The sequence below is a fragment of the Nipponia nippon genome, unplaced genomic scaffold, assembly GCF_047370975.1.
Source record: "Nipponia nippon isolate SJK-2023a ecotype South Korea unplaced genomic scaffold, ASM4737097v1 scaffold_5, whole genome shotgun sequence".
NCBI classification, from domain to species: domain Eukaryota; kingdom Metazoa; phylum Chordata; class Aves; order Pelecaniformes; family Threskiornithidae; genus Nipponia; species Nipponia nippon.
The window spans coordinates 72,999,139-73,013,227 of NW_028262369.1; the positions used below are offsets into that span (position 1 = coordinate 72,999,139).

General features: G+C 41.9%; 1 protein-coding gene across 15 annotated transcripts in view; it reads left to right on the top strand.

Annotated features, from left to right (window-relative positions):
• PIKFYVE (phosphoinositide kinase, FYVE-type zinc finger containing) overlaps positions 1-8,933 on the top strand; it is a 70,594-nt gene extending 61,661 nt beyond the window's left edge. For 14 of the 15 annotated variants that reach the window (XM_087734038.1, XM_087734043.1, XM_087734040.1 and 11 more), the window contains 5 exons: positions 390-493; positions 758-886; positions 2,220-2,481; positions 4,236-4,310; positions 5,263-8,933. In XM_087734038.1, coding sequence (XP_087590164.1) covers positions 390-493; positions 758-886; positions 2,220-2,481; positions 4,236-4,310; positions 5,263-5,378 — 686 coding nt within the window. In that variant the 3' untranslated portion in view covers positions 5,379-8,933. Of the gene's footprint in view, positions 1-389; positions 494-757; positions 887-2,219; positions 2,482-4,235; positions 4,311-4,574; positions 5,030-5,262 lie in introns of all 15 variants that reach the window. The other variant, XR_015699153.1, reaches the window with a different exon arrangement.
• Positions 8,934-14,089: the final 5,156 nt, after the last annotated feature.

A 14,089-nucleotide genomic window follows, 5' to 3' on the forward strand; every position in this document is an offset into this window, starting at 1 on the left:
CCACATGCTATAGTTGATTTATAGGAATTTTTTTTTTAACTGTGGTTGATTCTAGGCCCCTACTTAAAACAAGTCTTGAATGGAGGAGTCTCTAGGCTGTTTCTGTTGCCTGTATAAGAAGGCCATGTAGCTGAGGTAAATCTAACTTGGGCAGTCTCTTCTCCCTGATTTGCTAGAAGGCCGAAATCCAGAAAGGCTGAAATTCTGAAATTCAGAATATATGAAGTAAAAAAGTTTCTAGAAATGAGCTTCTGTAGCTAAGGGTTTAAGAGAATTATAGTCCTTTAATTTTTCAAACCACTTCAGCTGTGCGACAGTCCTAAAGAACTTGCAAAGAATACATCACTTATTGTTTGTAAACCTGTTGCCTCTGTCTGATGTTAAAACAGATGATAGATTCATCTTGAAGCAGATGCCTCGTCTGGAAGTCCAGTCATTCCTTGACTTTGCTCCACACTACTTCACTTACATCATTAATGCAGTTCAGCAGAAGGTATTTAAAAAAAAACGTGCCTTTTATTTTAGGCAGTGTTCTGTATTTTACAGACTAGTAACAGTTTCCACTAACCCCTTTCATTTAAATAAAAGAAAATGTCAGAGGGTACGAGTTGTACTAATAATGTGCTTTTAAGTTGAAAAGTGGGAATTTAGCTAGAGCTTCTAAGCTGTAATACACAGACAGAACAGTGGCACCTCTAGTGTTTGATTGCTGATTGCCTGTACACAGAGATCTTACCCCGCGTCTTCTCTTCATCAGAAGCCCACAGCACTTGCCAAAATCCTTGGGGTATATCGGATTGGATACAAGAACTCTCAAAACAACACTGAAAAGAAGCTGGATCTGCTTGTCATGGAAAACCTTTTCTACGGCAGGAAAATGGCTCAGGTAAGAACCAAGCATTCTGTTCCCTTGCAGTGCAGTTCTGACTGGGAGCAAGAGCAGGGTTACCAGTAGCTGTCTAGGTTAACTTTCAACTTTGCATGTGTTGTCTGTATCTAGCACTGCTCAAAGATGACAGTTAATGCCTGTTCCCTTGTTATGTGATCTTTGGTAACTTGATGCCTATATTGGCTATTTCAGATAGCTGTAGTGCAGGCTTCAGTTTTCAGAAGTCTTATTTGTCCCTGCATCTCCAGCGTCTGAGAGGAAAGCATTGCCAACCTAATTAGGAAAATATGAAACCTTTTTGCAAAGCTTTTAGAAGAACTAACTGGGATTACAGACTAATTTGTTTAGACGAGATGGTGAGCTACTGTGTAGTGGGGGGGGAAACTAATAATGTTTTGAACCTGCTGTTCTCTCTCTGAATCACTTCATGTGTGGGACAAGATTTTGAGTTCAGTCTTGCGCTTAATCAAGGAAAAGCAACCTTTATGAGACAGTAGAATGAAGACCTTAAAATGACTGGGGGAAAATTCTCTTCAAATACAGAATTGATGCTGAAAAGGAAGTTAAAACAAATGTCACTTCTAAAACTAGATAGTATCAATTCTTTCCACCTTCCCTCCCAGTGCCTGACCTCAAACAGGGATTGTTTGTGGGAGGAAGTGAACCGAGGGAATTCTAGATAGATGTAAAGGGTGTTGTTGTGGGTTTTCTTTTTGTTTGTCTGTTTTTTAAATCACGAGGGTGGTCAGGCAGTAGAAGAGAGACCCAAAGAGACTGTGGATTCTATCCCAGAAGTTAGTTAAATCTTGACTGGACAGGGCTTGAACAACCTTCTCTAACAGCACCTGCTTCAAGCGGGACATTGGACTGGAGACCTCCAGAGATCCTTTCCAACCTAATGATGGTCTGTCTCTTGCCTTGCCAACAGATGTTAAACGGTGCTTCATGCAAGACCCACCTCCCTCTTCAGTGGCTTTACTTTTGTCAGCATTTGAGTCCGTAGAAGCTGGCTGGAAAACTGAGTTTACCCATACAATATAAAAATAGGGACACCCTTTTTCCCTTAAATTAGGCTAAATACTAATGAAAGAACTTGCCTACGATTTATGAATTGAGGTGGCAGAGCTTTCATGTAGGGTTACATGCTACTCTCCACTCAGAAAACTTTAATTTTTGTAATACAAAAATGTTTTTTGTTAACTGTCTTCCTCCTGTGGAGAAGGAAAGAGTTGCCCTGCCATGCTGCCTTCTCAAACACTGCAGTTAATTATGTTGAAGTCTTTAACCTTGCAGAACCATGGAACAAAGTAGTGCTGTTCTCCATTTGCAGGTTTTTGACCTGAAGGGCTCCCTCCGGAATAGAAATGTTAAAACAGACACCGGCAAGGAAAGCTGTGATGTAGTCCTGCTGGATGAGAACCTTCTGAAGATGGTGCGGGACAATCCTTTGTACATCCGTTCCCATTGCAAGGCTGTGCTGAGAGCTTCCATACACAGTGATTCCCAGTTCCTCTCCAGCCACCTCATCATTGACTATTCCCTGCTGGTGGGTCGTGATGATACCAACAATGAGCTGGTTGTTGGGATAATTGGTAGGTTGTCTTTTGTATTTTCTTGCTTTCAGCTGGTGAAACTGCTTTCTTCTGGCATAGGTGTTTATAGTATTCTTAGAACTGTACCACCACCACCACAGAGATGTGTGTCAGGAAACCTTGTCTTATCCCTGACAGAATGCCATCCTCACACCTCACGGGTATTCAAAGTGGAGGCAGGAAGTCTTCTCTCCAGCTCTTGTATGGGCTTGTGTTAGCATTTGCAGTACTAAGAATATATGCAGGAGGCCTCACAGGTAGTGAAAAAGCAGTCAAGTTGGTGTTTAACCTACACTTTGACTCCAGGTGAAGTAAGGAAGGTTATCTGTATGCTTTTATGTGTTTAATCTTTAAAGTTAAGTTAAGTAATGCTTACATAGCCATTTAAATTTTAACTTGTGTGGAGGGGATCTAAGGAGAAACAATATTGGTAGGGATGGAAAAGGGAAGTTAAATGTTATGGGATCACTTGTGATCATGTAGTCTGACCTGATAGTATGGGTGGCAATGCAGTAATTACCTTGCCACATCCTCTGACTTGTGACTGGAAAGTAGAGCCTCATCTTTAGACAGGCAAACTTGTATTATGCAAAAGACTTGGAGATTAAGCCATTTTGCAGGATGTGGAAGTGACTCTTGGAAATTAGATGCTCTTGAAACCTAGCTCAGAAATGCTTCCCGATGAGATCTCAAGCCAGGAGGTCTGGATTACTTCTTTACCGACAAAGCTTGAAAGCCGTTCCAATAACACTTCTAGTTGAGAATTGAAGTCCCAGCTACAAAGACCTGCAAGTTGTTATTACTTTCTAGTTTTGTAGACTCTTGAATATCTGGGTAAATGGGATGAGATTCTGCTTCTTCTGTACATGTGACTTTTTGCTGTCCTATGGAAAGTCTTACCTGACTAAAGAGTATATTTTATGGTGTTTAAAGCTAACAGTTCCTTCAGTGTGGTGAGAACAGCTCTTCATGATCTGAAGGAGCTTGTTTAACACAAATATCTTCAAGAAGAGAGAACATGCCCACTGTATCAGGCTATCATAATGTTCTCTAAATGATACGTTGAGAACTTACAAAGTACTCAAGCGAAATTCATGGCAGAGGCCTAACTAAAAGCCATTAACTTGGACTGAGTTAGAGATTCTGACCTCAGACTCAACTTATTTTAGATCCTAATGTGATACAGGAAACAAGTACAGTCTGTGAGGAGCTGCAAAGACTTTATTTTATTTGTACGCCCTGTTGTGGGGGGGCTCTAGGCCTGAAGTGACAGTAGTTAGTGCACAAACTGATGATATCAGTCCCAAAGCGCTCTAAGGGAGCATTTTCAAAGAGTATTCAGATAAATGGATAAGTCTTAAGATCGGCAGGTCTGGATGAGTTTTGTGTAAAGCATAGCTGAGGTGAAACATGTGGATACTTATGGTGGCCTCTTGTAAATCTAGAAACAGCAAATTCAAAATTCTATAATGACAGTTGTAGTCAAATGTTAGGAGATAATGACTGCAGCTTCAGCTTTGCAGACCAAAATGTTTATGTGCTTGTAATGACTGAGCATGCTTTCTCTGAAAGGGGCTTGGAAACAATTCTGAATTCTTCTCCTTGCAGCCCCCTCTTCCAGTCGGGGTAACTGGAAAGCCTACTGCTTTCTTGCCCTTTTTGAGGGGAAATAGATACATTTTAGAACAGCGTTACTTGGATTACAGCAGACGTGACATGTTTGTGTGTGGATTTTTTTTTTTTTATTGCAACAGACTATATTCGCACTTTTACCTGGGACAAAAAGCTTGAAATGGTGGTGAAGTCAACTGGCATCTTGGGAGGACAAGGTAAGTCCAGAACGCAAGCAAAACTTTTGATCACGTTTCTTTGTTACCTGGAAGCTTCCAATAGCTGTGCTAATAAAGCCATGACTTCCCCACCATGCAGGTTTGCAACACTAGATTAAGTTGTCCAGAACAGGTGAAGGAATAACAAGTTTCAGAAAAATGAATACATTGATCTGCTTCCATGAGTGACCCTTTAAGTACTATAATTCCTGTGAATGGGGTAAAGGTCATCTACTTATCAGACTGTTCTTTTCTGTTTCTTAGTTACCAACTACTCACATACAAACTTAGTCATCCATACAGAGATACTAGCAAAAAACCTTGCTGCCTGGTTTTAGAAGATGTTTTGAGTCCAGAAAACCAGATATACTCTGAGCTGTTAGTGTGGAGGAATCCTTATAAAATGATTGACGACTGCCCATATTTTGAGGAGGTGAGGAGTTCCCTTTGTGGAAGCGAGTAGAGTACCTTTTGTGCAGCATTGCCTAGTGTTGGCCACGTTACCAGGAGGGCTGAAAAGAGAAGGGAAGCGGAACGCTTCATGTACCACTGCTCAGGTGTCTGGAGAAGATAAGAGCATGTCCATAGAGTGAAATTCTTCATGAGAGAAATTTGCATCTCTGTTGGAAAAGCTCAAAGACCTGTAAACATGAGAAGAGAAAAAGACACGAACTCATCAGGGCTGATGTAAAAAGCCTAGATGGGTCCTCCAACTTCAGGTATCTCAATTCAGTGTTAGGGTTCCAGACCTTGATCCATCTTCTCTCCTAGATGTTTAAAATCAAAATTAACAAAAAAGGCAGCTGATAATGCTTGTTGGTTCCAAGAACCTTCCATGTACAGTATGCTTTCAGGATTATGCTGTCTGGTGTTGTAGTCTCATGTGACATCTGTCTGTACTGCAGTATACTCTTCAGCCCATTTCTAACTGCTCTTGACTCTTACACATTAGGTAAGATGCCAACTGTGGTCTCTCCAGAACTGTACCGGACCAGGTTTTGTGAAGCTATGGACAAGTATTTCCTGATGGTGCCAGACCATTGGACAGGACTGGGCCTGAATTGCTAAGCTAAAGCCCATATTGGGAAAGCACAAGAGGACAATGACATTATAGGCTGCTCTCTTCCTGCAGTCTGTCCAGCAGTAAGCAAGAGGATTGCAGTTCCATGTCTACACTGACCACGTGCGTCATGCTGAAGTGTGAAATCTCCTTGTTGCACTATAATCCTCTCTTGGAGGCTGATAAGTGAACCAGCGTCACTAAGGATCTAAGCTCTAAGGTACCACTGAAGAGCAAGAGACATACCTTCTGTCAGCAGGGAAGGTGATGCTATCTCCATGTAAGAGCACTGAAACAGATACTGTCCAGTTCATGGTGGTGTAGAAGTACATGATCTCTGTAAGTCTTGCGCTGCCTAAGTGGTGTTGAATATGAGCAGCTCATGTTTCTGTAGTGGATACGTGGTACTGCAAATGTGAAATAAACCCCCCTCTGTGTGTACGGGTGGGTGAGAAAAAAATGAAGTTAATTCCTGAGTTCTGCTATTGTTGCAGTGGTCTGTAGTTAACCTGTTTAGGATCCATGAATAACCTGTCCTGCTTATGCTCTGTAGCTTCAATTTTTCCTCTGTTCTGTAAACAGTATTTTTTTTTAAAAGGCAGCTCCACAGCTATAATGCCATATCACTACATCTTTTAAGTTATATTACTGCAGTACAACTCTGTCTTTATCTGTCATGATTGCATTTTAGCTGAATCCCATGAAAATGGGTTGTCAGTCATCAGCATACTGCAAAACACAAAACATATCCCTTCAGTCCTAAACAGTACTTTGATCTGAATGTTGCCCAAATCCCTGGAAACAGGTAACTAAAAAATATACCCTTTAATTTAACAAAACTTGATTAATTGTAGTTATGAAGCTGATTAACCCTTTCCTTAGCAGAAGGTGCTAAGTTGCTAGACAAAATGAAGCATACTGCTTTAGAGTGACAACTTTCTCCTTAATGAAACCATCATTCCTGGCAGGTCATTTCAAATCCATTTCAGTTGCCCAGGACTTTCAAACAATGCATTTACCTCATGGTGAAACTTTGCCAGGAGAATGTTTTTCTTGCATTCGTGACAAGCTGATGAGAATGAGCATCCAGATCTCATCACATTGTGCAGTCCCAGTGGAAAAACTGTCTCTTCAGCAGTATTACTTTTTTTTTTTTTTTGCACCACTGAGATGAATGTAGTTGTCTTTCTGTAAAAAGAAAAACCTGAACTAACAGGTATCTTGTATGATGGATAAGATGTGCAGAGATCTGTGAATCTCTATGTTATGACAATAAGCACTTCTTTCCATTTTTATTAATTTTTACTTGTTTTTGTAGGTGATGAGTTTACTTTTTAGCTTCGTTATAATATAGGCCAGTAAAAAGAGGGTTTTTTATGAGTTTGAGAGGCAAGAATACTGTCCTTTGACTTCCAGTCTCTGATGGAAGGACTTCAAACAAACATGGAGTCCGGGACAGTATAGCTCTTTATGACCACTTGCTCGTTCTGACCAGTTGCCTGGTAATGCTATCTTCACTGTAACTATGGATTGAAATGTGCATTTTGTTCACTCCTCCTGTGTTCAGTATTTTCTTCTGCAGCAGATGGTTGTGGCTCTGTTCAGGAGTGACAGCTGGGCAGCACTGAGAAAGGAAAATGCCAGCAGTGAGACTTGAACTGTTGGCTCCAAAAACAGCCAGTGCAGCTCAGGTCTGAGTTGCCAGAAGGCTACAGTCATTTGTGTTGGAAGAAGTCTTCCCCACCCCATTGCAAAGCCCTGCTGGAGGATGAGCAAAGATGCTGACCTTGAAGCAGCAGAAATGAAAGTATTGTCACTTTCTCTGTACAATGTAATTGTTGTTTCTAGGGGTGCAATGTTGAAGGCTGCAGTGATGTGTGCTGTGGAAAGATGACACAGTACTTCTTGCTTCCTCTGGCCCAGAATCCTTTTGGTCCAACGCAGTGCATCAGGTACAGCTGACCACCTTTGGGACACATCTTGCCTCCTGTGTTGAAATGTTCTCCCAAGATGGCTAGCTGTGCGTGGGGACTTGTGTAATGAGGAACCAACCAGTCCATCAGCTCAATGCTACTCTCACTTCTGTGGCTTCTACCTTCTATCTCGGTCCATCGATGTGAAAGTGCATGCCATGCAGCCTGAATCTGTTCCAGTCTCAGTTAAAGTTTACACGTGTTCTTCCTCCTTCCCCTCCTAAAATCTAGACGGAAAAAACTTGAGTTGCCTGACCAGCTAAGGTGACCCAACAGCAGCTGGTTATGTTATCTTCCACCTTTGTCAGTATGTGGATTGGTTGATGGAGCATGAATACAGGCGGTGTCATGGCATCTGCACTAGGCTAATGTAGAGCTGTGACACCCTGTCCTGTCACCAGTAACCCTTACTCCAGTGATGTGTGGCTGCTCTATACTGCTTGTCTTCCAGAGTCCCACGCAGCTGGCTCTAAAGCAACGTGTTCATCTGACTGTAGCTAATGTTCCCCTGTACATGACAGCGTGAGGCCCTCAGCACTGTAAAAGTGAGAGAACCTTCCACTGGCCAGCTGTTTTGCAGCCTCTGAACGCAGAGCCCAGATGTGTGAGTCGTGACCTTCTTGGGCTGAAGTTACAGCAGTTGGAGAGATTTGCAGGAGTGATTTTGAGCTGGCATCAACAGCTAAGTGTGGGTCACGATGTGGCTGATAGACTAGTCCTGACCAGACTGGAGTAAAGAGCAAACTACTAGTCATGGGTAACACAGTAGCTGCAGTGTCAACTGAAACTGGGACATCTTTGGGTGCCATGTGACATAAATCTGTAAGCATTTCTAGTTCGAATCCCAACAGTTGAAGAGATCTCCTCAAACATTCCCTTTTCAGAATGAGAATTGTCCTGGCATTTCACTTGCTTCAAAGCTGACTCTCTCAAAAGGAGAGCAATACTTCATGCAGAAGAGATCTTTGAGAGAGCTCCTTGTGGGGCTGTGTTAGGTCTGTGTCCCTGCAGCATGCCTAAGGATGGGGAACAGCCGAAGTAATACATGAACCCTTTGATTAGAGTTTTCTATTTCTTTATAACACAGGTTTAGCATATATGTGTGTAAGCAAATCCCAGTTGCAAACATGAAGATTGCATTTCTTCAGAGCTACACCAGCTCTTTTTCTTCGGTTGTTTTGATCTGAGGCCTTGTGACAAATGTCTAAATCTTGTCCCAGTCAGAAGTGACGACTTGCTTTGAGTCATCGTGTAGACAGCAGAATGCCTTGTAGAGGCCCAGCGATGCATTCTGTCCCCCAAAAGCCCATGAGGGACCCTTGCTGGTTAAGTAGCTCTGCTGGGCTCAGAGGAGTTACCTGTGGAGTGGACTCTCCTCTGTGAGAATGACCAAGACCAAATGAATTGCTCACTAGCAGGTGGCCAGACTAATCATTATTCAAAGCACTTAATGTACCATAATGTATGTATTTCTTGGTTCAGTTGTATTTTATAAAATTGATGTACTAAACTATTTGAGAATAACTGCCTTGACTACTTGGAGAATCAAAATGTAATGTAAATAGATACAAATAAAGTGACTAAAATATACTTGAGTCTATTCCATGTGGTGGAGCAGTTAGATCTCATAGTGCCCCGTTTTCTCGATCAGAGGCTAACCCCTCTGCTTGCTCTGCAGCAATTGCTCTGTTGGAGGTTGCCAGCTTTGCGTGCAGTGTAAGCATGCCTGTTATGTCCCTTGCAACTTGTCTCTTCTAATGGAGCAGGACCCTTCTGGGCAGCTCTCCAGGTCAGTGGCAGTAGAATGTGCAAATAACCTTTCATGCACTTCTCCCCAGCTGCTTTTCAGCACACAGTGCTGTGTGAGATGGGGAGCCAATTTTGTCCAGCAGATGGTGGTCTTGCCATGGCCCAGTTCTTCCAAGGGGTAGAATACTTGCTCAGGAAAAATCTCCAGGTATTTCCATGGTCTTCTCAAGTGGACTGGATAAAGAAAAAATCCAAGGAGGTCTGAAAATTAATGGCATATCTTGACTGCTTCATATTAACCTGGTGTATGGTAACCTCCTCTCTTAAAGCTAAATATGATGTGTAATGAGTTCTGGGAAGGGGACTTGTTGGTTCCTAGAACATAAAATTCAAAATCTAAAACTTAAGGATTTTACCTGTATTATGTGCACTTTTGCCAGGTGAGTTTGAGTTCTTTTATCTGCTGCAGTATGAAACTGCATCAGAAGCTGTCCCACCTTTGGGGTGTGAGCAAGGCAAAAGGTGGGATACTCGGTTCAGGGGCAGTGCTGCCTTCTGCTGATGTAAGGTTGAGTGGTGGGACTTGAGGGGCTTCTGGCACAAAGTTGAAAAGCACAAATGCAGGGTTATCGGAACAGCATTCCTCTAATACTTACAAGTGGGACTGCCAACACCTAGTAAAGGACACGAGTTTGTGCTCTAAGCAAAACTTCTTTTGGTCAGTACTGAAGTTGTCAGTATTAGAAAATAAAACGGTAATTGCACGTGTTTTCCATGGTTGTAACTGATGGTATGAAACATTGGTCAACTTCCCCACTACCACCTTGATTTAGACAATACTACTATTTAAAAAAAAAAAAAAAAAGGTTGGGATTCATCATCTTGATCTATGCTGTAATGTTTCAATTTGAGTCCTGTGGTGTCCTAATGTGAAGATACACAAGCAACAAGGAGTATTTCATTTTTAGTGTGGAGGTTTTAAGTCAGTGCAGATACAGAGTAACTTTGCACAATAATTGGGAAAAGCCAAGCCATCCCTCGTTTCTCCCTGTTTTCAGGGCATAGAATGGGAAATCTGGCACACTAGAGATTCAAGATCTAGCGGTGTTACACACTGATACTAGCCTAGTATTGCCACTAAGGTACTAAAGTAATAACAAAACAGCAATCTAGGGTCTCCGAGCTCCCTCTGTGGCGCCTTGGTTTGTTGTCAGATCTCTAAGGAGCAAAAAGAACTAAAAGAAAAAAAAAACAAACCATTTCATTTTTTGGTGAGAGGAGGTTTGTCTGTATCTTTAAATGTGTGCATGGAGGCAGAGCCTGCTTCTCAAAAGATGAAGGATGACAGAAACAGGTAAGAAGAGTGGGTTGGTGGCTTGTTTGGTAATCCAGCACAGCAGCAGAGTCAGAGTGAGCCCCAACATGTGCGTCCTGTTACAATGCCTTGTTCTCCAGCCCCTGCTGCCTCTCATGGCACGAAAGTCCTACACCGAGTGACGTGTGTGAGGGCAGAAAGCAACGCTTAGTTCGAATGATGAAACCCAACGCTGAAATATCCCTGGTAATGAATTATTTTCATTTTGCATACTAAGTCTAAGCTTTGCAGAGCTCCAAGCAAACTAGTTTTCTTACGCACCATAAAGCCAGCGTTCCTGAGTGTTTCCAAAGGCACAAGGTTGTCATCCTACAAAACCAGGCTTGTTCACACAGCCTGTGCCAGTTACAGAGGCTGCTTCTCAGTTTAACTCCTGCAGTAGCTTGCAGTAATACATGAAAGCAGAGTTGTTAGCAGCCAGCCAACTCCTTATTCCCCCCACGTTTTTATCTTGGGTGAGATCCTTTCCTGCTGGTCTGTGTCATTTGTGGAGCTGCTTTCATCGCACCTCCTTTTCTGTGATTATAGGTAGCTTCTCTGTAGCTTCTTGCTTGTAGATCTTTGTAGGTAAATTTGTGTTACCAGAATTGGCCGACGTAAGGTCTCTGGTCCTAATCTGAAGGCTCTTTCGAAGCCCATCTGAAGGCTACGTAACTAGTCCTTAGTCCTTGCGGCCTTAGCAAGCTGTCTTCTGACTCTTTTCCAGTTGTTTACAGCTATATTAAGTGAACAAGTTCTGGAAACAGGAGAAATGTGCTAGGTGTGCTGGAGCTGTGGTGTGAGGAGTCCTGAGTAGGAAGAATAGAGCGTTGGTAGTGAAAGGGGCATTGCAGTCAATGCTCTTGGGACGACAGAACTGGCTGTACATGTAAATACACAAAAGACGAGTTGGAAAATCTCATTGCCATTCTGAAGAAGAGATGTCTAGGCTTAGTAATTATAGCCTGACCTTTGAAGCGCTGAAGATGACTTGTGTGGGGAAAATAGCAAGCATGTAAAAAAGCAAGCATGTCAGTAGAAGAAGAATATGAGAGAAGAGTATAAAAGCAGATTTATGCCAATTATCACAGTGGAAAGTTATTCTTACAGAAGGGTGTGTTTTGGCTGCCAGAAACAGAAGAATCCTGCCTTCAGCTCTGAGGGTTTTGTGGTGCTTCAAAGCTGACAAAGAGAAGGTGGCAGAAAGAGGCACAAAACAACGCTGCTGAAGTTAAGAAGAAAAATAAGAAGCCCCCAAAACAGGTAAGAGTATGCCTGTAGCTGAAGTAGTAAATTACTGAGAAATATACCTTACCATTCCTTAGAAGTGTTTAGGCTTTGGGTACCTGCACATGATCCTGAAATTGCAGTTTTGAGTGAAGTTTCCGGCATTACGTCTTCAAAATGGAACTTCGTGTATTAGAAGGTCCCATATGTTGTTATTTGTGTTTGGCATAGGGACAAAATAATTTAACAGTTTACTGCAGTTAGGAAGCTGTTTTCGCTGAAAAGGTAGGTGTGAGGGAAAAACCCCACCGGTTACTGTATAGTTACAGCAGCAGATTACAGATTGTTTTGTTCTGCTTGTAGAATGAAGCTGTTTGAGGGCCTGCAGGAGCCCAGCTCCTGAATCGTGGCTGCCACCTGCTGGCACTCCAGTTCCAATTGTCACTTCGTCCTCTAGTGCGAAGGCTGGCTATACGTTTGCTTAAATTACTTCACAGGCTATAAGAATTGTGAGAGAAAATATGAGCTTAGTGGCAGTTCTATGTTATTTTCCGGGTGTCTAAATGTGCTGTGAATCTACCTCTGAAGAGCTGGAGGACTGAAGTCCCGTAATAACTGAATGTGTACTTCAGTGAGGACAGATACCTTTTCCGTTAATATCTATGGTCAGTAAAAACATGACGGCTGTATCCTGCTCCTTGTTGAAGAAAGGCTGTTTGTACTAAGGATCCTGGGCCTGTGGAATTTGCTTCCCAGTTTCCATCCAAAATAGCAAGAACAGAGTGGTGATCTCAGTATGTCTGCACAAAACCAGTTTACAGCCTTCTGTGATGTGAACACAGTACTCAAGTTTTGTACAGTGAAAATAAATTTTTAATTCTATGTTATCTGCTAGTTAGGTATATTTCTATAGTAATGTGTTTTTATAGATGTATTCCATACTAAATGGTGGTTGAATATAGTATAGTATTTGAATAGCGATTATTCTCACTATAGGAATGTTGGAATTCCTGAGTACTATAACTTTTATTTACTTGTTCAGTTTTGGGGGAAAACCCCTACTTTCTTCTAATATCTCTCATCAGTGTTTGGCTAGAGCTGTCTTGCGTGCTTGAGGTTGTCTGTCAAAACAGCAGGCAGCTCTGTGTTCCTGTCTCAGAGCTCTCTTCCTTTCACTGGCAATGGCAACTCTGCCCGTTCTTGAATAGCACACCAAGCTCTAAAAACCAAATTCATGATAAATATCTTCATATCCACTTTCCGTAGGCACCCTTATTTATATGCACAGAATATACAGCAAGTGTAGGCATATGTTAAGGATTGAATCAAAGGCAATTTAATGACTGAAGCTGTTTTTACTAAAGGTACCTCCAGAAAAAAATTAGGCAGTTTAACTGTTTACTGCTCTTGACTCGCCCTGCTTCTCTGTTGAACTGTAACCACTGAGTGAGTAATTGATGCAGCTGAGGAGCCAGCACGTACTCCCTTCTAGAGTCCCTGCCAGCCTTTGCAGAAACAGAAGGCTGGGATCACCGCCCTGGTACACTGCTCCAATACGGATCCCTGAGAGGGAATGCTTACACGGTACTGTTTAAACTTGAGAGTGAGCAGTGAACCGATGTAGTAATGCCAACCTGTGTTAAAGATGCAAAGACAATTAATGATCAAAATACCGATGTCCACATTGAATTCTATAACAGGTGTGTTAAAATGACTTTACACCAGTATCATTTTTTAGTGTACTTAATGGCTTCTGAAGTGTTTCAGCTTAGGACAAACCGAGCAGCTAAAACTTGATTGTCTTCTAAACCCAGTATACGTAGGCAAGTAGGGGACCTGCTTGTACTCAGTGAGTGATCTGGAGTTAAATTATAGCATACCTGCCCTTAAAGTTAGAATTAAGATGAAATTTAAGATGAACCTGGCCTTCAATTTGCTGTCATATGACATTTCATGTTTTTGTCTCACTGCCATACTACACAAGGGAATAGTCCGCTGAGATGCCATGCTGTAAAATGAAGTGTTTACGTGTTTATGCACACAGTATTTTTCTTTTTCTGCACAGGTAGGGAAAATTTTTTTTCACATGCTCAGAGGTTCCCATAACCTCTGATGGCCCACACTGGTATTCACAAGAACAGTGCTCTTCTGCTTTTCTGCAAGTACAAAAGCAATGACAAATATTTCTGAGGAAGGCTGACAAATCTTTTCTTTAAGAAAAACTTGTTCTGTAAGCTCAGTGAAATTGCTGCCATTCTCCTTATTTTACCAGAAAAAAATTTGGACTCCCGATTTCAGAATCAAATCTGCCTCTCCCACTTGTCCAAAATTTTAAAGGCATTTTGTTAAATACCTGTATATACATTGCAGTATTTATTTAGTTTTTAGCCTGTTAGATCCCTGTGCTCTACTAATT